Genomic DNA, 26,952 nt, shown 5'->3' with positions numbered 1-26,952 from the left:
GGGATAGGGATCAGAGCCAGTGAGCACACCCTGCCAGCACTTCTATTATTCCAATGCGTTCACCAACCTGGAGGCTCCCTGGATCTCACTGCTCAACAGTTTTTATACCTCCAGCTCCCCTCCCATCTGGGAGGTAGGGGGTTCTTTTTTGGTGGGGGGCGCCTGGGTTGTTCAGTCGGTTAAGCGTCCAACTCTTGATTTCTGCTCAGGTCATGATCTCACGGTGCTTGGGATTCCCCCCCATCCCGTCAAAAAAATAAAAATAAAATCAGCCTCATTAAAAAAAAAAAGTTCTTTTTAAAAAGCATTTTACTTATTTATTTTTAAGTAATCTCCAAACCCAACATATCAAACTCACGATCCTGAAGTCAAGTGTCACATGCTCTCCAACTGAGCCAGCCAGGTACCCCGAAAGTTTAAACTTCTAATCACCTGGTCTTTCTGGTGACCAGCCCCAACTTGAGGCTATCTAGGGCCCCCGCCCTAAATCAGCTCATTAAAATAAACTCCTTTGTGATAAAAGGGGACACTTATGAAGAAAAAAGAACTCCTCATACCCAGGAAATTCCAAGGGTTTTAGGAGCTCTATAGCAAGAGTCCATGACAAAATCCAAATATATATACATTTTATCGCAGAGCTACGTTGGCATTTCAATCAATTACTACTTGGTTGCGTAAGTTTAACTTGCTACAGCTGTACCATTGTGAACTTGTACTTCCCTGGGAGAGCTGAGACACCTATGACCTTGACTGAGCCTCGGCTGCTCCTCCAGCCTGGCTGGCCCTTCTTTGGCTCCATAGGGAGTAGACAGTCTGCTGAGTCTTCAGAGCAGAGAATCTACACCCCCTCACCTCTCCCCCTCCATCCCAGCAGGCTCCTTAATCATTACCCCCCCCCCCCCCCCGAAAGCCCTGAACCACAGGACCCTCTCATCTGCAGGCACACCGCCTGCCCTCCAGCCCCAGCTCTATCTATCTGCCTTCATCTCGGGGCCTATCTCAACGAAGTACTCAGTTTCCATCCTAAATGTGAGATCCAGGCTGGGTCCCCGTCCAGGACTTAGGCTGTCACGATATGCACATCACTGAGCCAGCTCGCCCCCTACTCCAGACCAGAGATTCCAGCTGCCTGTACGTCACCTCTATCTCAGAAACAGCATGTCCAAAATTCAACTCCTAGGCTCTCTCTGAAACCTGCTCCTCACCAGTTTCCACGTCTCGGTGCTTCCAGACACTCTGCCAAAAGAACGACTGGGTAATCTTTCATCCTGTCCTTTTGCTCACAGCCACACTGGCTGAAAAGGAAATCCGGCCGGTTTCACCTCTAAGATTTATCAGGAATCTTATTACATTCCTTCTACGGCCCAAACCCAGCATCATTGTTGAGAGTCTTTTGCAAGCGGTGTCCTGGAAGCTCTCCCTGCCTCCACCCTCGTCACTCCCCTCCCCCCCGTCTGTTCTCCCCGGGGAACACCTGGAATACCTTTAAGACCATAACTCAGAGTTCCTCCTCTGTTCCAACCCTCCAAGGCCCCCAGAGCCCTCACCCCGGCGGCCCAGCTGCTCCCTGCACACAGAGGGCGGACCCCCGCTCTCCCGAATGCTCTCGCGCGCCCCCACGACTTCGCAGACGCTCATCCCTTCCACACTCATCCCTTCCACACTCGCCCCACTGCCGGCCAGAAAGGGGCTCCCGCCCACGAACGCCCCAGGTTTTGCGGGCAGGGGCCTGGACTGCAGTGTATTCATCAGGAGACACCCCCCCCCCTTGGGGTTCGGGCTACACGGGTTCGGGACACACACTCTCTCACCTGAGCCAGGTACGTTAGCCCGGCCGTCGCCATAGGACCCTGCGGGTTCAACCCGGCCAGGAGACGTGTGCTAAAGGCGGAGACGGGCGGGAAACCCCCACCGCAGCCGCGCTCACATCGAACCTCAGACCCGCACCTAGTCAGTACAGTCGAGACATCCTTCCGCCTCTTGTGTCCGGGATCCGAAACCCGGGCTCCACGCGGAACAGGCGGGAAGTCCCGCCTCCCTGGCCGTTGCACGCTCCTGGAAACGCCCTCATTGGTCAGCGTGGCCCAGAAGCTGGCGCACAGTCTTCTGGGTAACCTAGTTCCTCTCACGCCAGGGATTGCTGCGAAGTCCGTCGGTGGCCCTCAGCCCTCACACTGATGGCCAGGTGGTTCCTAGGAAAGGAGGAATTAGAAATACATGAAATTAGAGTCAGAAAAACCTAAGTTAACCTTAAAATAAAGCTGCCAGTTATTACCAACAAAAGATAGGTTTGGGGAATAAAAGAGAGTTGTAATCCAGGACGAACAAACTGTCGTAGGCAGTCGAGGAACAAAGGAGAGGTACCCAGTTTTATGGAGAAAAGGGGTAAGTTGGGAAGGCTGTCATAAATTAAAAGCCATTAGAATAAACTGGGAGTTTGAATTATAGTGGCTTCTCATTGGCTGAGCAGAGTGGGATAAGGAAAGTTTCCTATCCGTATGGGGGGTACGGAAAGTTTCCTATCCGTGTCCATCTGCTACGTCGTCTCTCTCTTCCTGTTCGGTCTGCAATTGACTAGGAGTGGTAGGGCCTCTGCTGAAACCTCCCGACGACATTTTTAATGAGGTTTTGGTTATTAATTTTCATACCAGTATAAACTTTAAAAGAATCCAATTTAATTTGGATTTCTCAACATAAATGTTGATGCAGGATTACAATGCATTCAAAGTGTTAAAAAACTGAGGCACGGGGCACCTGCGTGGCTCAGTCAGTTGAGCTTCCGGGTCTTGATTTGGACTCAGCTTATGGACTCCTGGTTTGTGGATTCCAGCCCCAAGCCGGGCTCTGTGCTGATGGCATGGAGCCTCCTTGGGATTCTCTCTGCTCATGCTCGCTTTCTCTCAAAATAATAAACTTCAAAAACAAAACAAAACACTGAGACATGACACAGTCCTGAACTTTTGTGGGGTTTTTTTAAAATATTTTTTTCTTTCTGAAAGACTGTTAAGACAAAAATCTTGGAGGGATTTTTAAGTAAGAGAAATCAAGTCACTAAGATTTGGAATAAAAAAAATGTGAATTATATGCAACAAAATACCCTTGTATGCTTCATTATTGGCTAAAAAGTAAATACATAAAATTAGATGACACAAACCTATTGTTGACAGTATTTGCTAACTTGCCATGATTGGTACTGGTGTAAGGCAAAACCACTAAGAGATTGCGCTAAAATACTATTTGGGGGGTTAGTGGTGAGGTCAGGTGTTGATAATAATAGTTACAAGTGTAAAAATCCCAACACCGTGTTGGAATTCGAGAAGCTATTCATAAATGTCATAATTCAATATGTATAGAAAATGCAAAATTTATTTTAATATAAAAAGTTGGAGTAATTTTCCTAAAAGATCAATTCAAGTCATAAATTTAAAATAAGAAACAGTGTCTTATTGGCATAATGGCATAGAATTCAAGTTCAAAACTAGCAGAGTAAACTGTAAAGTTTGTAAAGAGGTGCTCACATATTTAGATTCCTCATGGAATCTATGGGCTATGGTGATGCTACAGAACATTGGAAAATGGCTGCCTAAAAAAATTATTCATGGGATAATACCAATTATCATACCAATACCAAATTGAACACCAGTTTTCATCTCTGCTCTTAATCATACACAGAAATTAATTTCAGATAAGGAAGGTTTAAGTGGTAATAAAAATATGTAACTTAAAAGATCATGGAAGAAAAAGAGCAGGAGTTTTCAAGCCAAATATAAAAATTATCAAAACATATACACAAACTATATGAAAACAACACACTTCGGGGCTCCTGGGTGGCGCAGTCGGTTAAGCGTCCGACTTCAGCCAGGTCACGATCTCGCGGTCCGTGAGTTCGAGCCCCGCGTCAGGCTCTGGGCTGATGGCTCAGAGCCTGGAGCCTGCTTCCGATTCTGTGTCTCCCTCTCTCTCTGCCCCTCCCCCGTTCATGCTCTGTCTCTCTCTGTCCCAAAAAATAAATAAAAAAAGTTGAAAAAAAAATTAAAAAAAAAAAACTTCTATTATCAAAAAAACACACAAAAATTGAAATAACAAGAACACAAGTGAGAGGATATTGAGTCATCTATAATTTTTAAAGACTTAACATATAACTAATAAATTCATTTATTAAGCCCTCTACAAATTAATAAGAAAGATGTTTAAAGCCAGAAACTGCAAAACTCTTGCATACCACTTTAAATTAGAATTACAAAAGGCAAATAAAATTTTTTTTAAATAATCTTTGGCAATCAGGAGATGAAACATCAGATTGGTGAGACTCAGTAAGTCTGACAGTACTGACCCTGAAAACATTAGTAAATATCATAAACTATCATTGAGCATCTATTATAATTATTTTGGAGAAGAGTTTGGTATTATACATTACACTTAAACCTATGTCTATGCAAAAAAATTCTTCCTGTTGATATATGCACTGCATAAGCCAGTGAATAAACCAGAAAACAGGGCAGTCACGTTAAGTAGCAGTGCTGTAATTGCCAAAAACACAGAGAAAGAAGCAAGCAAACACATGAAAACTTTCAAGAGGAGAATATAAAATCGAATTTTATTTATTCATCCCACAGACTACTACCCACAAGACCCACGAGTGTATGCTTTCAGCCCAGCATGCATTCCTCTGTGCTCAGCTAGGTACAAAATGTCTTTCTCCCCACCTGGCCCACGGTCCAGCTTCCTGTCCCAACTTCAGCCATCCAGACCTTCTATGGATCCCAGGTAGCCTAACCTCCTCTTCCTTTTCAGTGTCACATGTGCTCTACATACACTAATAACATTTCTCTCCACCTACACTCATTCAAAGCCCAGCCTCATCTGTTCCCACCACATGCCAATGACTCTCCCATAAGATATCATTTGCTCCCAAGCTAATCTGTCAGCTTGTCTGAAATTCCTCTGTCTCCACCAAGAGTTGTCAAAAAAGTCTGGGCCTGGAGAGGGAAGAAGAAGCACCAACCCTGACCTCTGCATCATCTGACTTCCTTTCCTGCTTTGATTCTGAACAGATCTCATAACCACTTCCCCTTGGAAGCCTGTGCCACTAGCCAGCACTCTCTCCTCTCCCCACCACACACACCCATGGTGGTACAGTCCAACTTCTGTTGATAAAGACTGCCCCCATTAATCAGGTGCCCAAGCAAGATGCCCAGTCCTTGGAGAATACCCACCCCATCCTTTCCCCTAATGGCATCATCACCATGGTCTGAATATGCCCCCCTAGAAATCTGACATATTCCAGGGCACCTCGGTGGCTCAGTCAGTTGAGTGACCGACTCTTGATTTTAGCTCAGGTCATAACCCCAGGTCATGGGATTAAGCCCCGTGTCTGGCTCTGCACTGAGTGTGGAGCCTGTGTGGATTCTGTTTCTCTCTCCCTCTGCCCCTCTCTCCTGCTCTCTCACTCTCTCTCTCTCTCTCTCTCTCTCTCTCTCTCTAAAATAATAATAATAACAATAATAATAACGAGGAGGAGGAGAAGGAGGAGACATATTCCATATTCCAGCCACCTACTTACAAAGATCTTCAAACTGAATCCCTCCTTTAAATTCCAGATGTGTTTCTAACGGCCAACCTGACACCTCTACTCAGAGAGCCTGGAATATCTCAGACCCACTTCTAATACCACCTCTGAGAGTTAGCCCTACGCCTGACTTCCCCATCTCAGTTGACAATGTCTCCATTCTCTGTAGGTGCCAAAGCCAAAACCCAACAGTCATCCAGCTCCCAGAATCCAGAATCCAACCAACGTCCCCCATGACAACGGGCCCTTCTCTGGTCCATCCATCCTCAGCGGTGTTCCAGTCTACTACAATTATCTCCTTCCTCACCCCAAAATCTCTCCTCCACTCTGAATTCCCAGACGGCCTGTTAATAGATGAGTCAGATCACCTCCCTTTCCTGTTCCAAATCTTCCATGGTTCCCCAAACCCTCAGAACAGATGCCCAACTGCCCGGCCAGCAGTTCTAGTCCTGAATCCTGCCCCCCTGCCCTCCGCATTCTCCCCATATATAAAGCAGACTTGCTGTTCCCTGAACACCCTCAACTCAGACTCACCTCCAAGCATTTGCAGACGCTGCCTCCCATCCCAGGCACAACCTTTGGGCTCACCTCGTGTTGGTTGCCAGAAATGTGGACTTTATCCTACAAGTCCTGGACTGGATTCAGGATTCAGGAATCTAGGTGGAGGAGAGCCCCCCCAAGGCCCCCACCTAGAAGTGGGAGCCAGGAAGGTGAAGAGCCCACGAAACCACTCTCCTCAAACGGGGGAACCACACAGGCAGGGGCCTGGGTGCCAGAGGGCTTGGGGCACGACCCTCACCTGCGCTGACGCTGTGTGAGCTGATCGACCCTGGTTAAAGGTTGCACTCCTGTAAGATGGTCCGCAGGACAGACGGGGGTGGGGGGTCCCCGGCTCCCACGAAGGAGCGCATGGGCCCCTGCGGTCTTGGGACAGCTCAGCTGAGCCCCGTGTCATGGATTTGGTGCAGACCAAGTTCTTTTTCATTACAGCGCAGCAGTGATGCCCCTTCAAGCTCTCCCTCCATGGCCTGCATCGGAAGCTGCAATCCACATCAGAGATAAAAGGCCAGAATTTCTCTGGATGTTTGAGGAAAATTGTCTTGATGACATGTTGTTTTTTTTTTAATTCTGCTTCATATCATGGATCTGTTTTTATTTCCAACTGTAGGTCAGTTTTGTTTTATTATATCATTGCAAAATGAAAATTGCAAAACAATTTTGCTTCCTAAAAGTCAGCCTTTCAAATGCATCCCTGCAAAAGGTTCTCTCTTCCTCACTAACAAATCTGTTCCTTTGGTTTTCATTTAACTTTGAACTGTTTTCTTATGTGAGTGCGCACAAACACGTAAACACATATACTTCTTTCTTAAAGCAATAGAAAATTGTAGAAAATATTCCTGAGTGTATTAACACCCACTTGTTGACTTTTTACAATCAGTTACTAGTACAGCGGGTGGGTTGAGCCTTTCTTTATTCTTAAATTTTTTTTTTAACGTTTATTTATTTTTGAGACAGAGAGAGACAGAGCATGAACGGGGGAGGGTCAGAGAGAGGGAGACAGAATCTGAAACAGGCTCCAGGCTCTGAGCCGTCAGCCCAGAGCCCGACGCGGGGCTCGAACTCACGGACCGCGAGATCATGACCTGAGCCGAAGTCGGCCGCTCAACCGACTGAGCCACCCAGGCACCCCTAGCCTTTCTTTATTCAACAAGTTATTTCTTGTTTGGTTTCCAGTTCACTTTGCTTTGCTTTTGAATTTTGTTTTGGATTACTGCTTCAATTAATAAGTTCTTTCATGCTTAATAATATACTTTTATACTTTATTCTATGTGGGAAATGTGGGTTCCATTACATCCCAAGGGAATCGTGAAGATGATGACGCATACTTTTATTTTCCCCTTGGTTCTGGAGTGTTATTGAAAGCCATGCTCCCTAGGTATCGATGTGATGGGTGTGTCCAGCTCAGGATGGAGGCTGGGATCCTGGAAAATGTCATTTTCCCTTTCCTTTCAATTTCACTTTGCTCTGTGGGCATGACCTCAGACCCATAGTCCATATTCTTTTTCTTCTTTTGTTGTTTTTTTTTTGTGTGTGTGTGTTTATTTATTTTGAGAGAGAGAGCTTATGCAGGCAAGAGCAGGAGAAGGGCAGAGAGGCAAAATCCCAAACAGGCTTCGCACTACAGTGCAGAGCCCAATGCGGGACTCGAACTCACAGACTGCAAGATCATGACCTGAGCCGAAATCAAGAGCCCAAAGCTCGACGGAATGAGCCACCCAGGTGCCCCTCCAAGGTCCGTATTCTTGTCGAACTAGTCTCAGTCAACCCCCTGGTACTCTTCTGCAAAAAGACACAATGGCAGGGGCACCTGGGTGGCTCAGTCAGTTAAGTGTCTGGCTTTGGCTCAGTTGTGATCTCAGCGTTCCTGAGTTTGAGCTCCACATCAGGGTCTGTCCTGACAGCTCAGAGCCTAGAGCCTGCTTCAAGGTTTTTTGTCTCCCTCTCTCTCTGCCCCTCCTCCGCTCCATCTCTCTCTCTCTCTCTCTCTCTCTCTCTCTCTCTCTCTCTCTCTCTTTCACAAATAATATAAACATTAAAAAAAAAGACACAATGGCAACATTTGGGTGGGACTATTCCCTGGATGAAGCTAAATGTAAATGTGACTCCTATTTGTGCAGAATGGGTGAGGCAGTTTTATTCAGCACCACCTGCCCCCTCAGTGGTTTCCAGGATACGACGCTTTGCCCCAATTTCTCTGGGCAGATGGAGCTAAAAGTTAAATCTTTCTGTTCTGCCAAATTTACCCATTTGTTGTATTTATTCCAATACTTCCATGTGCTAATGAATGTGTTTGTATAATAAGTCCTTTTTTTTAATGTTTATTTTTGAGACACAGAGAGAGATGTGGTGTGAGTGGTGGAGGGGCAGAGAGAGAGGTCGACACAGAATCCCAGGCGAGTTCCAGGCTCCAAGCTGTCAGCACACAGAGCCCAACACCGGGCTCGAACTCACGAGCCCAGTGATCACGATCTGAGCCAAAGTTGGACGCTCAGCCGACTGAGCCACCCAGGAGCCCCTGTATAGTAAGTCTTAAAATCAGGGTTGTGTTCTCTTCTTTGTTCTTTTTCAAAGTTCTTTTGGTCATCTTTTGTCCTTTGCATTTACATATAAATTTTAGAATCTGCTTGTTGATTTCTACCAAAACAAATATACCAGGATTTTAATATGGATTGCATTTCATCTATAGGCTCACTCTGAGAGAGGAAGATTTTATTTTTGTCTTCAATTTAAAAAATGTTTAATGTTTATTTATTTTTGAGAGAGATAGAGACAGGGTGTGAGGCAGGGAGGGGCAGAGAGAGAGGGAGTCACAGAATCTGAAGCAGGCTCGAAGCTCTGAGCTGTCAGCACAGAGCCCGATGTGGGGCTTGAACCCACGAACTGTGAGATCATGACCTGAGCCGAAGTCGGACTCTTTAACCTACTGAGCCACCCAGGCGCTCCTGTGATCAATTTTTTTAAGGGAAGAGAATTTTTATTTTATTTTATTTTATTTTTTATTTATTTATTTGAGAGAGAGGGTGCAAATGAATGAAGAGCAGAGAGAGGGAGAGAGAGAGAGAATCCCTCCAGGGACACAGAGAGAGAGAGAGAGAGAGAAGCAGAGCTCACCTAAAGCAGGCCTCAAACTCACGAACCATGAGATCATGACCTGTGCCAAAGTCAAATGCTTAACCAACTGAGCCACCCAGTTGCCTTAGAGAGAGCAGTATCTTTGAGCCAGAGAGAGACAGAGCATGAACAGGGGAGGGGCAGAGAGAGAGGGAGACACAGAATCTGAAGCAGGCTCCAGGCTCCGAGCTGTCAGCACAGAGCCTGACACGGGGCTCGAACTCACGGACCGTGAGATCATGACCTGAGCCGAAGTCGGACGCTTAACCGACTGAGCCACCCAGGCGCCCCGAGAGTAATATCTTAATAGGATGTTTCCCATCCATAAATATGGTATATCTCTCCTTTTATTCCGGTCTTGAGTAGCTTAACTCCAAGCCAAAATCCTATGTGTGATTTTCCAGGCCAAATTACAGGCAGTTAGAGAGACTTCACCCAGAAAGCCTCACAGGAGAAAGCTGGCCTCCCTACAGCAGGTGCATACTCAGTTCACTGCAGGCTCTGGACAGAGTTGCAGTCAAGGCATCGTTCTCTCTGCACCCCCAGCCATGCTCTTGTGTGTATCTGCATTCCTAGCCTAGGCACCTCCATTCAGAGGCCTTTTTGTATGTGCGAGGAAAGACAGGACTCCACTGAGATACTGTTCAGGCATCTCTACCAAAACTCCCTTATGTGGGGGCGGGGGGGGGTGAAGACCCTTTACCCACTCTGACTTACTAGTCAGCACTCCTAGTACTCCTAGCCCATACCCTCTTCCTCCTCCATCCACGGGGTCTGTTAAATAGCAGGAGTCTTTATTTAAAAAAAAAAATTAACATTTTTATTTATTTTTGACAGAGAGAGACAGAGCACGAGTGGAGGAGAGAGGGAGAGAGAGGAAAGGAGGGAGGGAGGGAGAGAGAAGGAGAGAGAGAGAGAGAGAGAGAGAATGAATCCCAAGTAGGATCCATGCTGTCAGTGCAGAGCCCCACCTGGGGCTCGAACTCTCGAAACCACAAGATCATGACCTCAGCCAAAACCAAGAGTCGGACACTCAACCGACTGAGCCACCCAGGTGCCCCAACAGCAGGAGTCTTGTTCAGGGCTCCCTGGCAGTGAGATCCCCTGTCTGCACTAGTCACCTGACCCTCACCGGGTGCAGTTCTGGGAAGTAAAATGAGACATGGAAGGAGCCTGCCCCTTCTTTCTGTTCCTGGCCTCTTGTTTATTACCCCAGGATGTGAATAAACCCTGAATTGTTACTTTTTGTTTGTTTTCCTCTCTATCCTACTTGACCATCTCTGAGAAGTTACACATGTTCTTTCTTTTTTTTTTTTTTTAATTTTTTTTCAACGTTTTTTATTTATTTTTGGGACAGAGAGAGACAGAGCATGAACGGGGGAGGGGCAGAGAGAGAGGGAGACACAGAATCAGAAACAGGCTCCAGGCTCCGAGCCATCAGCCCAGAGCCTGACGTGGGGCTCGAACTCACGGACCGCGAGATCGTGACCTGGCTGAAGTCAGACGCTTAACCGACTGCGCCACCCAGGCGCCCCTCTTTCTTTCCTTTTTTTTTTTTTTTAAAGGTTTATTCATTTCTCAGAGACAGAGAGGCAGAGCGTGAGTGGGGGAGGGTCAGAGAGAGAGGGAGACACAGAATCTGAAACAGGCTCCAGGCTCCGAGCCATCAGCCCAGAGCCTGATGCGGGGCTCGAACTCATGGACCTCGAGATCATGACCTGAGCGGAAGTTGGACACTTAACAGACTGAGCCACCCAGGTGCCCCTACACATCTTATTTCTAAGTATTTGTATATCTGATGCTATTAGAGACTGCAGTGTTTTTTAAATTCGCAGTTGTTCATACCCATTACATAGAATAACACTTGATAGTTCTAGCAGTTTCTTTCTATGTTTTGATTTCTAGGGTTTTGTAAGTCCCATAGGATTCTTTCCATAGACTGTCATGTCCTCTGTTAATAGACGCAGTATTACTTGTTTGTTTCTAAACTGGATACTCTGTGTCCCTTTTTCTACCTTGCCTAATCTAGCTAAAACCTTTGGTAGAATAGCTTCCTCTGCAGAGAATTGCTTTAGCAGCATCCCACAAATTTTAACATGTTGTGTATTTATTTTGCATAAGATAGTTTATTTCCTTGGAGTGGAAAAGTTCAGTCCTATGTCTAGGAATTCTGGATGTCTGGCTTTGACTCTTTGTTGAGATAGGGTGGTGGGATTTTTTTTTTTGTCTAATGTTTATTTTATTTTTGAGAGAGTGAGAGAGAGAGAGTGAGTGGTGTAGGGGCAGAGACAGAGAGGGAGACACAGAATCTGAAACAGCTGTCAGCAAAGAGACCAACGCAGGACTCAAACTCATGAGCTATGAGATCATGACCTGAACTGAAGTCTGACGCTTAATGCACTGAGCCACCCAGGCACCCCTAGCTTTCAAATTTTTAATGCATAGAAGTTCCTGGGTGGCTCAGTCAGTTGATAGTTGATCGTCCAACTTCAACTCAGTTCTTGATCTTGAGGTTTGTAAGTTCAAGCCCCACATTTGGCTTACTGTAGTCAACGCGGAGCCCACTTCGGATCTTCTGTCCCCCTCCCCTCTGTGCCCCTCACCCACTGCACTCATGCTGTGTCTCTCTCTCCCTCTGTCTCTCTCAAAAATAAATAAACATTAAAAAAATAAAAATTTTAATGTATCACTGTAAGCAATCGGTGGTCTGGCTGTCCAACCAACTTTTCAGATTGTCAAAGGACCAGGATGGAAAGCCTTCATTTATTGCATCCTTGATCTATTTTTAAAATGTCATGATTACACAAAGGAGAAATCTCTAATCCCTTTAGAATCAATTCTGATTAAACATTGCCAAGCAAAGGAGAGAATTAAGAACGAAAGGAGAACCAGGGTTTTTTGGAACAACCCCATCAACCTAAGGTTGCTTTCTTTTTTTATGGGAAAAATGGCCTGTAGGTAGTGAAGAAACTTCATTAGGAATCATGGACACCGATTCTCAGTGCATTGCCATAATTTAACTAGCTAATGGAAAGTTAAAAGTCCGATTAAAAAATGGCCAAAGACCTTGACAGACACCTCACCAAAGAAGATACCACAGATGCCAAATAAGCATACAAAAAGATGCTCCCTGTCATATGTCTCAGGGAAATGCACATCAAGCATCTAGATACCACTAGATACCTATTCAAATCCATAACACTGACAGCACCAAACTGCCGTGGACCTAAAATTGCTCTAAAAAAATAGTCTTGACAAAATTTTAAAAGACAACATAACAGGGGTGCTTGGGTGGCTCAGTCGGTTAAGCGTCCGACTTCAGCTCAAGTCATGATCTCAAGGTTCCTGAGTTCAAATCCCACGTTGGGCTCTGTGCTGACAGCTCAGAGACTGGAGCTTGCTTCGGATTCTGTGTCTCCCTCTCTCTCTGCCCCCCCCTGCTCATGCGTGCTCTCTCTCGTGTTCTCTCTCTCCCTCAAAAATAAACATTTAAAAAACTTTTTTAAAAAGACAACATAACAAGGTATATGATAATGAAGCTCTAGGTGGCTTGCAGGTGAAATCATGGTTCAGTGTAGGAATTTGGGGATGAAAATTATGTTCCTTACCCTTACCCAAACGCTTTATCGTAATGGGTGTAATACTTAACTGAGAAAGTCTCTTACTGAAATTTTGGAAAAGAATGACCTGAAAATCTGCAAAAAGGAAAACAACTAACATTAAGTTGGTGCCTTGTGAGAGGCTGAGAACTAGAGAATAATATTATACCTTCGCTTTGATCTTCAGATGATCATAACAGTGAAACTATTTGTCCTTAGGTATCTTCTCATCTGCTTGAAGCTGAAAGGCCAGTACTGATCCCAATGTTCTTAAGATGCATACAATCTGGATTCATCTATATTATGTGCTTCTGATACTAACAGATTAAAATGTGAAATAATTGTAATATTGTTTTGTTTTTAATACCCATTTTTCTGGCTATGTCTATTTCAGAGAACCCTTTTAGGAAGTAGTATGCAGGAACTTTTGCCTCTCCATCACACCCAAGAAGTACTGTGTTCAACAACAACCAGAGGTCACTGTGGCATTTACAACCAAAGGGAGGAGCCATTGAAAAAGGTACCCGGATACACAAAATATAAAATCCTCTCTGTGTCTGGCTTGAGGCAGTATGTGCCCTAATGGTTTTAGTCCATGTTTTGTGGATAGAGGAACACGGAAAACGACACTTGCCAAATAGCGTCAGAGGCTATGTGGGCTCCTATGCTTAGTGACCATAGCCATAGTGGCCTATTTATGTGCATACTTATGAGAAGCTTATTGGCATATGCAAACTAAGGTAGAATTAGGGGTGACCACTTCCCATATGACATCCTAAGAACATTGAGCATTTTAGGCCCATAAAATGTACTCAAATATCACCTCAGCAATAAACAGTCTATAGCAAAAACAGATCTGGTGGCCAAACTATCGGTGACCAAGAGGGTCTAAAAGAACCCTATGTGAACTTGTCATGGGTCTAGCTGGCCTGACAGAACCAGAGTCTGTCTTCCCTGAGGAGAGAGATACTGAGGAGAAATATTCATTGGCCATCTGACCACACCACAGTGTGTGTTTTCCAGGAAGAAGAGAAAAGGTTTGTTATCTTCCTTGGGGCTGCTGTAACAGATTCCACCAAGTAGGGGGCTCAAAACAAAAGAAATCTGCTCTCTCAAGTTCTAGAAATCAAGAGGTTGGCAGGGTCAGTTCCTTCTGGAAGCTCTGAGAGAGAATCTGTTCCATGTCTCTCACCTAGCCTCTGGTATTTTCCAGAAATCCTTGGTATCCCTTGGCTTGCAGATACATCTCTCCAGTCTCTGTATGCATTTTCACATGGTCTTTTCCTTTGTGTTTCTGAGTATGCCAAATCTCTTCTCCTTTCTCTTATGAGGACATCAGTCACTGGACTTAAGGCTCACCCTAAATACAAGATGATCTTTCCCCAGGATTCTTAGTTAAAACACGTCTGCAAAGAGGTGCCTGGGTGACTCAGTCGGTTGAGCATCAGATTCTTGATCTCAGCTCAGGTCATCCCAGTGTTGTGGGATCCAGCCCCATGTTGGGCTCCCTGCTGCACATGAAGCCTGCTTAAGATTCTCTCTCTGTCCTTCTTCCCCTTTCCTCTGCTTGCTCTTTCTCTCTAAAACAAAAATTTAAAGAATAAAATAAAACGCATCTGCAAAGAACCTATTGGCAAATAAGTCATTTCCCAGGTATCTGGGATAAAGATTTGGACATCATCTTTTTTGAAAGACACTATTTAACCCTACTCACAGATGGATGGCAAGCAGCCTGAACAGATAATACAGCTTAGGAAAATGCAAATATTTTTTTAAATATTTATTTCTGAGAGAGAGAGAGAGAGAGAGAGAGAGAGAGCACGAGCAGGGGAGGGGCAGAGAGAGAGACAGGAGACAGAGTATTCCAAGCAGGCTCTGTGCGCTGACAGCAGAGAGCCTGATGTGGAGCTTGAACTCACGACCTGTGAGATCATGACCCGAGCCGAAGTCAGACGCCTAACCAACGGAGCCGCCCAGGTGTCCTGTAGAAAAATGGATAAAACAAATCCACTGGATGGCAAGACAGCACCTTAGGGAACATGGATGGAAAGAGCACGCGTAGTGACCCAAGAGGAGCCATTACATATGCTTCTCCAGACGGAAGCAGAGGTATCTAGGCGCCACTTCGAAAGCCCAAAGCACGAACTCATCCACGCTGGCCAGTCCTAAGCCGTGTGCCTGGCTTGCCTTGCCTTTCCCCCCGGAAACCCCTATAAAGGTCGTGCCCTAGCTCTTCCTCTTGCTCCTGTTTTTACTTCCTGACCACCCTGGTGTTTTGCCCATGTAGCCCCTTGTGGCATGCTTCAAGGGGCACGGTCCTGTTTCTAGACTGTGTGAGTGTCATAAACTTTGTTTTCCTGAGCCTTTCTCTGTTTCCTCTTGTGGCCACACCTGATGGACCATTTGTTAAAAGAATACAAAACAATGAGGAAAAGAATTTTTATAAATTTTCAAAGAATCCTTTCTCTAATAACTTACAACAATACCAGAAAAATAACTTCTTCTTTTTTTAATTTTTTTTAACGTTTATTTATTTTTGAGACAGAGAGAGACAGAGCATGAATGGGGGAGGGGCAGAGAGAGAAGGAGACACAGAATCGGAAGCAGGCTCCAGGCTCTGAGCCATCAGCCCAGAGCCCGACGTGGGGCTCGAACTCACAGACCGCGAGATCGTGACCTGAGCTGAAGTCGGACGCTTAACCCACTGAGCCACCCAGGCGCCCCAATACCAGAAAAATAGTAACTTCTGTGTAGGGGTATCAGAGGGACATCATCATAACAAAGCAAAAAGTTACCATCACTGATAATGGGAAAACAGACATCACACGCCTCCTGATACAGCACATTGAGAAGGGCACAGCAATGCATCTGTGGTTTTCCAGCCTCCCAAATGCTGAAACTTAATGATTTGTTAAGAAACCTCATGACTGAGGTAAATTTTACAAAATAATTGGTCTGTATTTTTTAGAAACAAGAGAAAAAACACTCAAGAGAAGAGTAAGAAACTGTTTCGGATCAATGGAAAATAAAAGCGAATCAGAAATAAATGTAATTCCTTTTAAAAAAATTTTTTAAATGTCTATTCATTTCTGAGAGAGTGACGGAGACAGAAAGACAGAGCACGAGTGGGGGAGGGGCAGAGAGAGAAGGAGACAGAATCCCAAGCAGGCTCCAGGCTCTGAGCTGTCAGCACACAACCTGATGTGGGACCCCAACCCACAGACCGCGAGATCATGACCTGAGCCAAAGTTGGATGCTTAATCCACTGAGCCACCCAGGTGCCCCAAATAAATGCAATTCTTGATACTGGACTTGGCTCTGGACTGAAAAAAATTAGCTGTAAAGGGGATTAATAGAACAATTGACACAATTTAAGTATGGCTTGTGAATTAAATAATACTGTTGTATCATTATTAAATTACTTGGTTTTGAATATTGCCCTAGGTTATGTAGGATAATATAAATTCATATAAGAAATATACACCAACGTGTGCTTTGGCTGATGCTCTTTGTACAATGTTCCTAACATACTTTTCAAAATGTTCAAAAAATAATATATATATACATACTTTCAAAAATATCATATATATTCAGAAACTATCTATGCATACATATACACATACACAAGCACGTATGCATATAAGGATATGAGATGGAAGAGATCTTCTTTAGTCTTCTAAATAACATCCACAAAATATTGCTGCAAAGATCATAACTCATAGCCCATTATTAAAATATTCCTGGGGTGCCTGGGTGGCTCAGTCCAGTTGAACTTCCAACTCGATTTCATCTCAGTTCATGATCTCACGGTTCGTGAGTTTGAGCCCCATATCGGGCTCTGTGCTGACAACGTGGAGCCTGTTTGGGATTCTCTCCCTCCCTCTCTGTTCCTCCATGCTTGTATGTGCTCTCTCTCTCTCTCTCATGGGGCGCCTGGGTGGCGCAGTCGGTTAAGCGTCCGACTTCAGCCAGGTCACGAGCTCGCGGTCCGTGAGTTCGAGCCCCACGTCAGGCTCTGGGCTGATGGCTCAGAGCCTGGAGCCTGTTTCCGATTCTGTGTCTCCCTCTCTTTCTGCTCCTCCCCCACTCATACTCTGTCTCTCAGAAATAAATAAATGTTAAAAAAATAAACTTTTTTTAAAATTAAAAAAAATTAAAAATACAAAACTTGATCTAAGAGGACCTCATAGGGGCTCCTGGGTGGCTCAGTCGGTTAAGCGGCTGACTTCAGCTCAGGTCATGATCTCGCGGTCCCTGAGTTCGAGCCCCGTGTGGGGCTCTGTGCTGACTGCTCAGAGCCTGGAGCCTGTTTCCGATTCTGTGTCTCCTTCTCTCTCTGCCCCTCCCCCGTTCATGCTCTGTCTCTCTCTGTCCCAAAAATAAATAAACGTTGAAAAAAAAATAAAAAAAAATATATTCCTGGGGTGCCTGGGTGGCTCAGTCCAATTGAACTTCCGACTCGATTTCAGCTCAGTTCATGATCTCACGGTTCGTGAGTTTGAGCCCCACATCGGGCTCTGTGCTGACAATGTGGAGCCTGCTTGGGATTCTCTCCCTCCCTCTCTGTTCCTCCCTGCTTGTACGTGCTCGCTCTCTCTCTCTCTCTCTCTCAAAATAAATAAACTTAAAAAAAAAACTCCCATGAGATTAAAACAGAAGGAGGATGGCTGTTCTTTGCACTCTGATTCAGTATTTTCAGTATTTTTCTGAAGATCCTATTTTGGGCAATAGGGCAAGAAAATTGGTATGTGACAACTGGACAGGAAGGAATAAGTGTGTTTTCCTGCACCACGGAAACTATTTCCTCAAACATCATCCTCACTGTGAGCGCAAACATCAACAGCCAAGTCGCTTTAACCCATCCGAACCCCTGAATTCTTCATCACCTGCACCCTGCTCTTTTTGTTTCTCTGGGACCCATCACCTTCTGATGTATGATGTGACTTAATATCACAGATGCAGTTTGTTGTCTTTTCCATCAACCAGAGTAAATTCCAGAATTTCTATTTCTATTTTGTGCACTGATCTATTCCATACACCTAGAAACGTGCCTAAAACCCATAAAGAACACAATAAATATTTGTTAAAATAGTGAACAAATTTCACCCCACAGATACCCTGTTTATTTGCACAACTCTGGATACACGTTCTCACTCTACTCGTACTGTTTTTTCTTTCAATTCCACTGCCCTCAGTGCTCCCGGGAATGGGGAGGAATTAGCTTCTGGAAACAAAGCCTGAAAACTGGCTATGGATCCCAGACAGACATTTGGTCAACCTCTTTTTCTCACTGATTAGATAAAATGGTACTCTTTCCACATTCCCTTAGGATTTGATGACTTCAGAAGTAGGTTCGCCCCACCTACAAAATAGGATTTGATGGGTATCCTATTAAGCGCTTTTAATAGCTTTCAGTCATTTCCACAATCCCAAATATTTTTGAGTTATTTGGGGATTAATTAGAGTTAGTCTCTGCTCCCCAGCAGACACTGTCACTGCACTTACAGGTGAAATGATTATCACTTCCCAGCAAGCGCATGAGGTCATAGACCAAGCCTTTATCTCTGGCATATATGTCCTATTAAGATACTTCACATACGGTGCCGCGGCCGTCCTTGTCCCGGGAGCAAACCTAAATCGGGTAAATAGCTCTTCTTTTCAGGTAAGTATCAGATTCTTAGAAAATATTTATGTTAGGAAATCCAGGATCATTCTTCAAAAATTTGGCTGAGTTGGGAAGGGGGGGGAAGTCTTAGGTAGATGATAGCTATACAGACACATAGATAAATGATAGAAATAGGAGGGGTGCCTGGGTGGTTCTGTGGATTAAGCATCTGACTTCAGCTTAGGTCACGATCTTGCAGCTCATGGGTTTGAGCCCCAGATCCGGCTCTGTGCTGACAGTTCAGAGCCTGGAGCCTGCTTCAGATTCTGTGTCTCCCTCTCTCTCTCTACTCCCTCCCCTACTTGTGCGCTCTCTCTCTCTCTCTCTCTCTCTCTCTCTCTTTCAAAAATAAATAATTAAACATTTATAAAAACGATAGAAATATGATAGACAAAAAGATGATCTATGATAGATAGATAGATGATAGATAGATAGATAGATAGATAGATAGATAGATAGATAGGGTACGTAAGACCAAACACAGACCAACAGGAAAGACACTTGCTGAGGAAACCAGAGGCACATCACCAGTCTTGTCAAACTGCCTCAGGGCCACCTGCCATCTCCCCTCTTTCCCTGGTTATATTGTTTCGAAACTTCTCTCACTTGCTTCTCACTAAACCCAGTGACCAGAACAGCATTCCCTCTAAAGGTTTTGTGTTGTTTTTTTTTTACATTTATTTATTTTGGAGACAGAGAGAGACAGAGCATGAACGGGGGAGGGGCAGAGAGAGAGGGAGACACAGAATCGGAAGCAGGCTCCAGGCTCTGAGCCATCAGCCCAAAGCCCGACGCGGGGCTCGAACTCACGGACCGCGAGATCGTGACCTGAGCTGAAGTCAGACGCTTAACCGATCGAGCCACCCAGGCGCCCCCCTCTAAAGGTTTTAAGATACAGAACTGTGAGTAACAAAGTAAAGAAGACAGGCTCCCACTCTGAGTGGATACCTCGTGTCTTGTGTGATATCCGCCGCTAGTGTGTGCATGTGTGTGTGGTTGTGCGCTTTGTTTGAGCAGGGGCGTGGTGTGCTAAATGGAGTGTTCGATGGCGTCTCTAAATCTGTATCATCAGTGGAAGATTGTGAACCATATCTTTCTTTGAGGCAGGGAAATCTGTGCAGAAGGTGCAAATACTGTGTAAAGATGACTAGGGCAGAAAGATTGTGGGGATGTGAAAAAAGAATAATTAGGACTTTAAATGTCAAAATGTAAATGTTATCCTGCCATTTAAACAGATTTTTCAAGCACCTTAATTGTCCTTTTGTCATGCTAATCTGACACTCTTTACACACACACACCCCCAAGGGCTACCCTTGTGGATTGACCCATTCTTGTATCTCTCTGCCCTCCCCCGGCCTCCCCTACCCCCGTAAAATCTCTTAGCTATAGTATGGTTGCACCCATATATATGTCCCATTTAAAAGATACTTCTTTTTTGGGGCGCCTGGGTGGCTCTGTCGGTTGGGCGTCCGACTTCAGCTCGGGTCATCATCTCGCGGCTCGTGGGTTCGAGCCCCACATTGAGTTCTGTGCTGACAGCTCAGAGCCTGGAGCCTGCTTCAGGTTCTGTGTCTCCCTCTCTCTCTGCCCCTCCCCCGCTCACACTCTGTCTCTGTCTCTCTCAAAAGTAAATAAATGTTAAAAAAAATTTTTTTTAAAGATACTTCTTTTTCAAGCAAAAAAAAGAAAAAAAAGAAAAAAAAATTCTGACCAGATACGCCATTAGAAGAGCAGGAGACCTTAATTTAGACCCTCCCTATGATTGGAGTGTCCACAGAACCCCTATGGTTGGGGGAAATTACGAGTCTTTATTGCTTTCAAATCCCTGAGGGTCTTCAGGGGCCGGAGGGATCTATTATAACTCAGCAATGTCATAATTGTCAGGTTCTCTGTTTTGTGCACACATTTGAAACTCCCACAGTACATTTAATTGACACATGTTTTTACTATTTCACTTCATTTTGTGATTCTTTTTGAATATGAATCCTGTTTCTCTCCTTTATCCCTGCACTTGCCCTTATATGAAACTATGTTCACTACACTAGTGATTTCCTGTGTTTTCCATTTCAACCTTAAATGGTGTCATGCAACTATAGTTTTCATATGAATATTTTGAACAAATCCATATGTGTATAAAATTAAATATTCACTTTGATACACCAGCTCCCTCCTCCCTCCCATACTCCTCAACACTTAGAAAGAACATTACTACCGGTTCGTGAAACTCCTTCCAGATCCTCATTTGTATGGACATAATCACTGAGGTCTCTGAGGATGACCCCCTGACTGGCCTTGTGCCAATTCCTTCTTTCAATGGGACATCAGTGGGACACACATGATCGCTAGATCAGAAGTCCCCAATCGGTTGCTACATTTGTTCATTCAGTTTCCTTCCCCCAAACGCTAATGACTTTAATTACATAATGTATTTATTATGGGGAAAGCAACTGAAATAAGATTATTAAAACAAATTAGAACTTAATTCCCTTGATCCAAAAGAAATTGCTCCGGGAAAAATAACTTCTTAGCTTCTTAAAAAAAAAAAAAAAAAAAAAAGACTGCTTTTGAGGTAAAGGGTGTGAGTCAAACTAGATAAGGTGAAAGAAAGTACGAAAAGTTTTTAAATGCCTTCTGATTTTCCAGCACCTTAATGAACTCCAATTCTTAGATCATATTTAATTAATTATGGGTTGTGATAGGAACGAAAAGTAAAATTTTGGATCAGAGAAAAATGATTTTGACAAATTGATATATATTACAGCTGAAAATAATAGATCGTCCTTTTCAGTTTCATTAGCATTCTTATGATCATGTATGAGACGAACATATTTTGTGTCTGAATGCGTCTGTCAAGGATTCCCTGTTTATATACATTGCAATCAATTGCTTTTGGTCTTAGTAGTCTAACTAGTATTGTTACTGGCTTATGGTTGATATTTCCTCTTACATGCTTTAACTAATTAAATATTCCTGTGCTTAATTTTAATTTGCTTAATATCTTCTAATATTTTATTTTATTATTATAAAATTAAAATGCCGTCTGCTTGGACTATGTACTGTGATGATTTCCCAACCTGTATTATAAAAATACATTCCAGTATTTTTACCTAAAGGATTTGTCATTCTTTACATTAAAAAAATTTTTTTTAGTGTTTATTTCATTTTTGAGAGAGAGAGAGAGAGAGAGAGAGAGACAGAGCGTGAGCAGAGGAGGGGCAAAGAGGGAGGGAAACACAGAACTTGAAGCAGGATCTAGGCTCTGAGCTGTCGGAACAGAGCCTGATATGAGGCTCGAACTCATGTATGGCGAGATCATGACCTGAGCCGAAGTTGAATGCTTAAACAACTGAGCCACCCAGGCGCCCCTGTCATTCTTTACATCTTAAATATATAAAAGAATTAAATACATTATTTACAAATTAAATATTTAGTTCTAATTGTGAGGTCAAAATACCTCTATTTCGGGGCGCCTGGGTGGCTCAGTCGGTTAGGCGTCCGACTTCAGCTCAGGGCACGATCTCGCGGTCCGTGAGTTCGAGCCCCGCGTCAGGCTCTGGGCTGATGGCTCAGAGCCTGGAGCCTGCTTCCGATCCTGTGTCTCCCTCTCTCTCTGCCCCTCCCCCTTTCATGTTCTGTCTCTCTCTCTCTCTCTCTCTGTCTCAAAAATAAATAAAACGTTAAAAAAAATTTAAAAAAATACCTCTATTTCTATTTGCAGATAAGTTAATATCATGTAATAAATGTATAATTTCCCCAGGAATGGATTATATTTATCAGGAAAAATACATGTATATCCATATTTATGTATTTATTTATTATGCCTCCTGTTTTGTGCCATGTTTTGACTTTTGTTTTTTGGCATAAAGTGTTTGTAGGTATCCACCACCTTCATTCTCCTCTCATTTTTATTTATTTTTACATTGGGTAACAACTTGAGAAATGTTAGAAATATTCCCAATAAGATTGGAACCATAGCGTAACATTGCAAAGTATCTTTATGACTATTATCTTGGGCTACCACTTCTCTCTGATATTACTTATTTCTTCATATTTTAATAGAGTTTTAAATTTTGCTTCTATGTTTTTAGTTACATAATATTGATGTAATTTTGCCAAATTTTAATATATAGATTTTTTTGTAACCTATCAATACCAATGGATTTTGCCAATAAATGATCGTGGACAGGGCTTTAAGATAATTTTGCAGGTATTTTTGCATTGTTTGTATCCCTCAGGGATTTTATCAGTTGAAATTTTTATAGAAATAACTGGTCATACACGTACAGTTGTAAGAAATAGTACAGAGAGATCAGGTACACTTTACTGTTTCCTCCAATGGTAGCATTTTGCATAACAATGGTAGTATGCTCTGATCTTATTCAGATTTCACTTTTTTTACTCAGGTGATTCGTGTGTGCATGCATGTGTGTGTATGTGTGTGTGTCTCTGGGATTTAAAGCCATTTGAAAGCTTTTTCTTTGTCTGGTTCGGCCACAAGTCCAACACACAATAAAGCTCACTTTTTCTTTCATTTTGCCTCTCATTTTATGGATTTTTATTATTTTATTAATATTATTATGTATTAATAATATTAATAATAACATTAATTATATTAATGTTTATTTATTTTTGAGAGAGAGCATGAGTGGGGGAGGGGCAGAGAGAGAGGGAGACACAGAATCCGAAGCAGGCTCCAGGCTCTTAGCTGTTAACAAAGAGCCTGCTGAGGGGCTCGACCTCGTGAGCCATGATATGGCTGAAATCGGAGGCCCAACCTGAGCTGAAATCGGAGGCCCAACCACCTGAGCCACCCAGGTGCCCCTCATTTTATGGATTTTTAGATAATCATTTTGATTTGACATTGAATAAAAACAATGTAAAAATATTTAAATTTGTACATGAAGTGTAAGATAAAATGCAGGACACTTTCATAAGCTTTCATTTCTGCTTCTCCACTCTGTTTACATTCTTCCTTTATTTAAAATTTCCTACTTGGTTGAAAAAATATAGCATACTTTGCACACTGTTCTGAACTATGACTTTTTCCCTTAAGAATATATCCTGGAGAAAACTCCATAGAATCAGTTCTGCCTTTTATTTTATTTTTTTTAATTTTTAAAAGTGTATTTATTACTGGGGTCCCTGGGTGGCTCAGTCGCTTAGGCGTCTGACTTCGGCTCGGGTCATGATCTCACAGTTTGTGAGTTCAAGCCCCATGTCCGGCTCTGTGTTGATGGTTCAGAGCCTGGAGCCTACTTCGGAGTCTGTGTCTACCTCTCTCTCTCTCTGCCTCTCCCCTGCTCCCGCGCTCTCTCTCTCTTAAAAAATTTGTTCATTTGTGCTCACTCGGCAGAGTTTTCTTTCTCTTTCTATTTTAATGGATTTTATTTTTTCATTGAAATGTGTCTGACATATGACATTGTGCAAGTTAATGTGTGTGACATGTTAATTTGATACATTTGTATATTGTAATGTGATTGCCACTGTAGTGGTAATGGGCACCTCTATCGTGTTGCACCATTATTCTTTCATTTTAGTCATTAGAATAAGTTAGAATCTCTTAGCAAGTTTGATGATTACAAGAGGCTATTTCTAATCTAGTTCATCAGTTAATTGCATGCTGATGCACGCACACACACATACACACAAAGCATAAAATGTTAATACCCACTTAAAGTGAGAAATAAGTTTTAGGATAAGTGATGAAAAGTACTCTGCATAGTGTTGGCAAGGCATTTATTGCTACTGTTTTTGCTTTCATTCTTCTGACTTCAATTAAGATCCATCCCTAGATATTGATGCAATAGGTGTTGGCACATTGGAATTGGGGGATATCTTCCTCACTCAGACTGCAGATGGGATCCTAGGAAATTCATCCCTCCTTGGTCTTTATACCTTCTCTTTGCTCACTGGACACAAATTGAGACCCACAGACCTGATTTTCAACCAGCTGGTCCTAGCCAACTCCATCATCCTTTTCTCCAAAGGGATCCCTCAAACAATGGTGGCTTTTGGATCCCAAAATTTCCTGGGTGCTGCTGCATATAAACTTGTCTTTTATTATTACAGAGTGAGCACAGGGGTTTCCTCCAGCACTATATGTCTCCTCAATGACTTCCAAACTATTAAGCTGAACCCTAGTATGTGTAGGTGGATGGAGCTCAAGATTAGATCCCCAAAGTTCCTTGGCTTCTGCTGTTTCCTCTGCTGGACCCTACATCTCTGGATAAATTCATTTATTCCTCTAATAGTAAACGGTCCATCCAATAACAAAAACCTTAGTGTGACAAGAAATGGATAAAGTTCCTGGAATGGGGTAGGGAGATTTAACATATTATTTGCAGTCATATATTTTTATATGGGTTTGAGCTTCATGGTCTGGGTCAGTGGCTCCATGGTCTTTGTCCTGCTCAAGCACAAGCAGCAAGTCCAACACATTCACAGCAACAGCCTTTCCCCCAGATCTTCCCACGAGGCCAGAGCCACACACACCATCTTGGTCCTGGTGAGTTTCTTCGTTACCTTTTATTCAATCTATGCTATTTTAACTGTTTGGATGACTCTGGTTGCAAATCCAGGCCAGTGGATGGTGAACAGCACTGGGTTTGTCTCCTCGTGTTTTCCAGCGTTCAGCCCCTTTGTGCTCATGGTCAGTGACACTCGAGTCTCTCAATTCTGCTTTGTCTGTAGGGCAAGGTGAATTGTTGTCCCAATCTGGCTTCAGTGCTATGAGATTTCTAATGGGATTTAATCATTTATTTGCACATTTGTTAACCTTGGGGTGCCTGGGTGGCTCAGTCGGTTAAGCGTGCAACTTTGGCTCAAGTCATGATCTCACAGTCCGTGAGTTCGAGCCCTGCATTGGGCTCTGTGCTGACGCTCTGAGCCTGGAGCCTGCTTCTCAGATTCTGTGTCTCCCTGTCTCTCTGCCCCTCCCCTGCTTGAGCTCTGTCTCTCACTCTCTCTCTCTCTCAAAAAAAAAAAAACACATTAAAAAATATATAAACATTTGTTAGCATTTTATTAACTATTGTGTGATAGACAATGTCATGGCAAACAAGGCCAGTAATAGCCAGTGGTCTTATAATAGAGGTAAAAATGAACATCACATACTTAAGTATACAAATATTACTTTCTCTGTTTTAGGATCTTCAGAGAAGTGCAGAGAATTTTGAAATAGTGTAAATGGAGGACATTTCTAAGTTTAAGGAATTTGGGGAAATCTCTCACCTTGGGTCTTATGAAAATACATGGAAGTATTTAAACATTCTTTAAAGTATTCTTTAAACATATTTTGGAAACATAATTGGGTCCAGTCCAGTTCTTTCTTACAGAAAGAAAATCACCTGAAAAGATCCCGTGGAGCCTCAAAGGACTGGGAGAAATCCTGTGTGTTTAGATTGTCAAGTGGTGAGGAGAGAAGCAGACTATGAAGTAAGAAAGGATGGTGACAGAGGGTTCAGAGTGAGCATGTAGGACAGGCCAAGAAAGCCAAACATTTGTTTTTTAAAAAATGCCAGGTCAGGGGCGCCTGGGTGGCTCAGTCGGTTAAGCGGCCGACTTCAGCTCAGGTCATGATCTCGCGGTCTGTGAGTTCAAGCCCCGCATCGGGCTCTGTGCTGACACCTCAGAGCCTGGAGCCTGTTTCAGATTCTGTGTCTCCCTCTCTCTCTGACCCTCCCCTGTTCACGCTCTGTCTCTCTCTGTCTCAAAAATAAATAAATATTAAAAAAAAATTTTTTTAATAAAAAATAAATAAAAAAATAAAAATAAAAAATGACAGGTCAGTTAAGGTGTTCAAACATGGTAAAAATGTCAGTTCTCCTTATTTGAAATTATTAAGACATTATTTAATTTTAAATTTAATAGTTCTTTAAATAGTATTACAGTTTAAATTGCATCAAAAATAATAAAATACCTAAGAATAAATTTAACCGAGGAGGTGAAAGACCTGTGCACTGAAATCTATAAGATGACGATGAAAAGAAATTGATGGAAGAAATTGCCATATATCTATTGATATACTTACTGTCTCTTACTTAAAATCATTTTATGGTGGCATCTGGATGGCTTGGTGGGTTAAGTGTCTAACTTTGCCTCAGGTCATGATCTCACAGTTCTCATGGGTTCGAGCCCTGCATCAGGCTCTGTGCTGATGGAACAGAGCCTGCTTGGGATTCTCTCTGTTCCCCTTTCTCTCTGTCCCTTCCACTCTCTGTCTCTCCCTCTCAAATAAACCTTTATAAATAAATAAATAAATAAATAAATAAATAAATAAATAAAATCATTTTATTTTCCCTGTGATTCCCAGTTCTTCCCTTTCTCCTTTCTCTTAGTGTTTTGCTTTTTTGTTCTAGTTCTATCATCTATTTTTATTACACTAGTGATTTCATAAATTTAATTTTGTAAGTGACAAATTAAAATGATATTTCTATGACTATTTTGAA

The 26,952-nt window shown here is 43.1% G+C and overlaps 2 protein-coding genes and 1 long non-coding RNA gene across 6 annotated transcripts in view; 2 read left to right on the top strand and 1 right to left on the bottom strand.

Moving 5' to 3' along the window:
* LOC106985317 (zinc finger protein 211-like) overlaps positions 1-2,162 on the bottom strand; it is a 35,484-nt gene extending 33,322 nt beyond the window's left edge. Inside the window, exon 1 of one of the 3 annotated variants that reach the window (XM_053210824.1) lies at positions 1,812-2,162. In XM_053210824.1, the coding sequence (XP_053066799.1) occupies positions 1,812-1,844 (33 nt within the window). In that variant the 5' untranslated portion in view covers positions 1,845-2,162. The remainder of the gene's footprint in view (positions 1-1,811) is intronic. The other 2 variants (XM_053210822.1, XM_053210823.1) reach the window with 2 other exon arrangements.
* On the top strand, positions 2,124-14,649 carry LOC128313266 (uncharacterized). 2 transcript variants are annotated; one of them, XR_008293724.1, is made up of 5 exons: positions 2,124-2,385; positions 4,617-4,767; positions 6,560-6,737; positions 8,466-8,652; positions 13,235-14,649. It is a non-coding gene; the product is annotated as an uncharacterized LOC128313266 (long non-coding RNA). The 2 variants fall into 2 exon arrangements; XR_008293725.1 differs by lacking the exon at positions 4,617-4,767.
* An 8,754-nt stretch (positions 14,650-23,403) lies between these two features.
* On the top strand, positions 23,404-25,238 carry LOC106989593 (vomeronasal type-1 receptor 1). The gene is given in 2 exon segments (XM_015088084.3): positions 23,404-23,410; positions 24,298-25,238. Coding segments are annotated over 2 exon segments (915 nt in total). The 3' UTR covers positions 25,206-25,238.
* Positions 25,239-26,952: the final 1,714 nt, after the last annotated feature.

Source organism: Acinonyx jubatus, chromosome E2 (genome assembly GCF_027475565.1).
Source record: "Acinonyx jubatus isolate Ajub_Pintada_27869175 chromosome E2, VMU_Ajub_asm_v1.0, whole genome shotgun sequence".
NCBI classification, from domain to species: domain Eukaryota; kingdom Metazoa; phylum Chordata; class Mammalia; order Carnivora; family Felidae; genus Acinonyx; species Acinonyx jubatus.
This window is presented reverse-complemented; position numbering and strand designations above follow the sequence as displayed.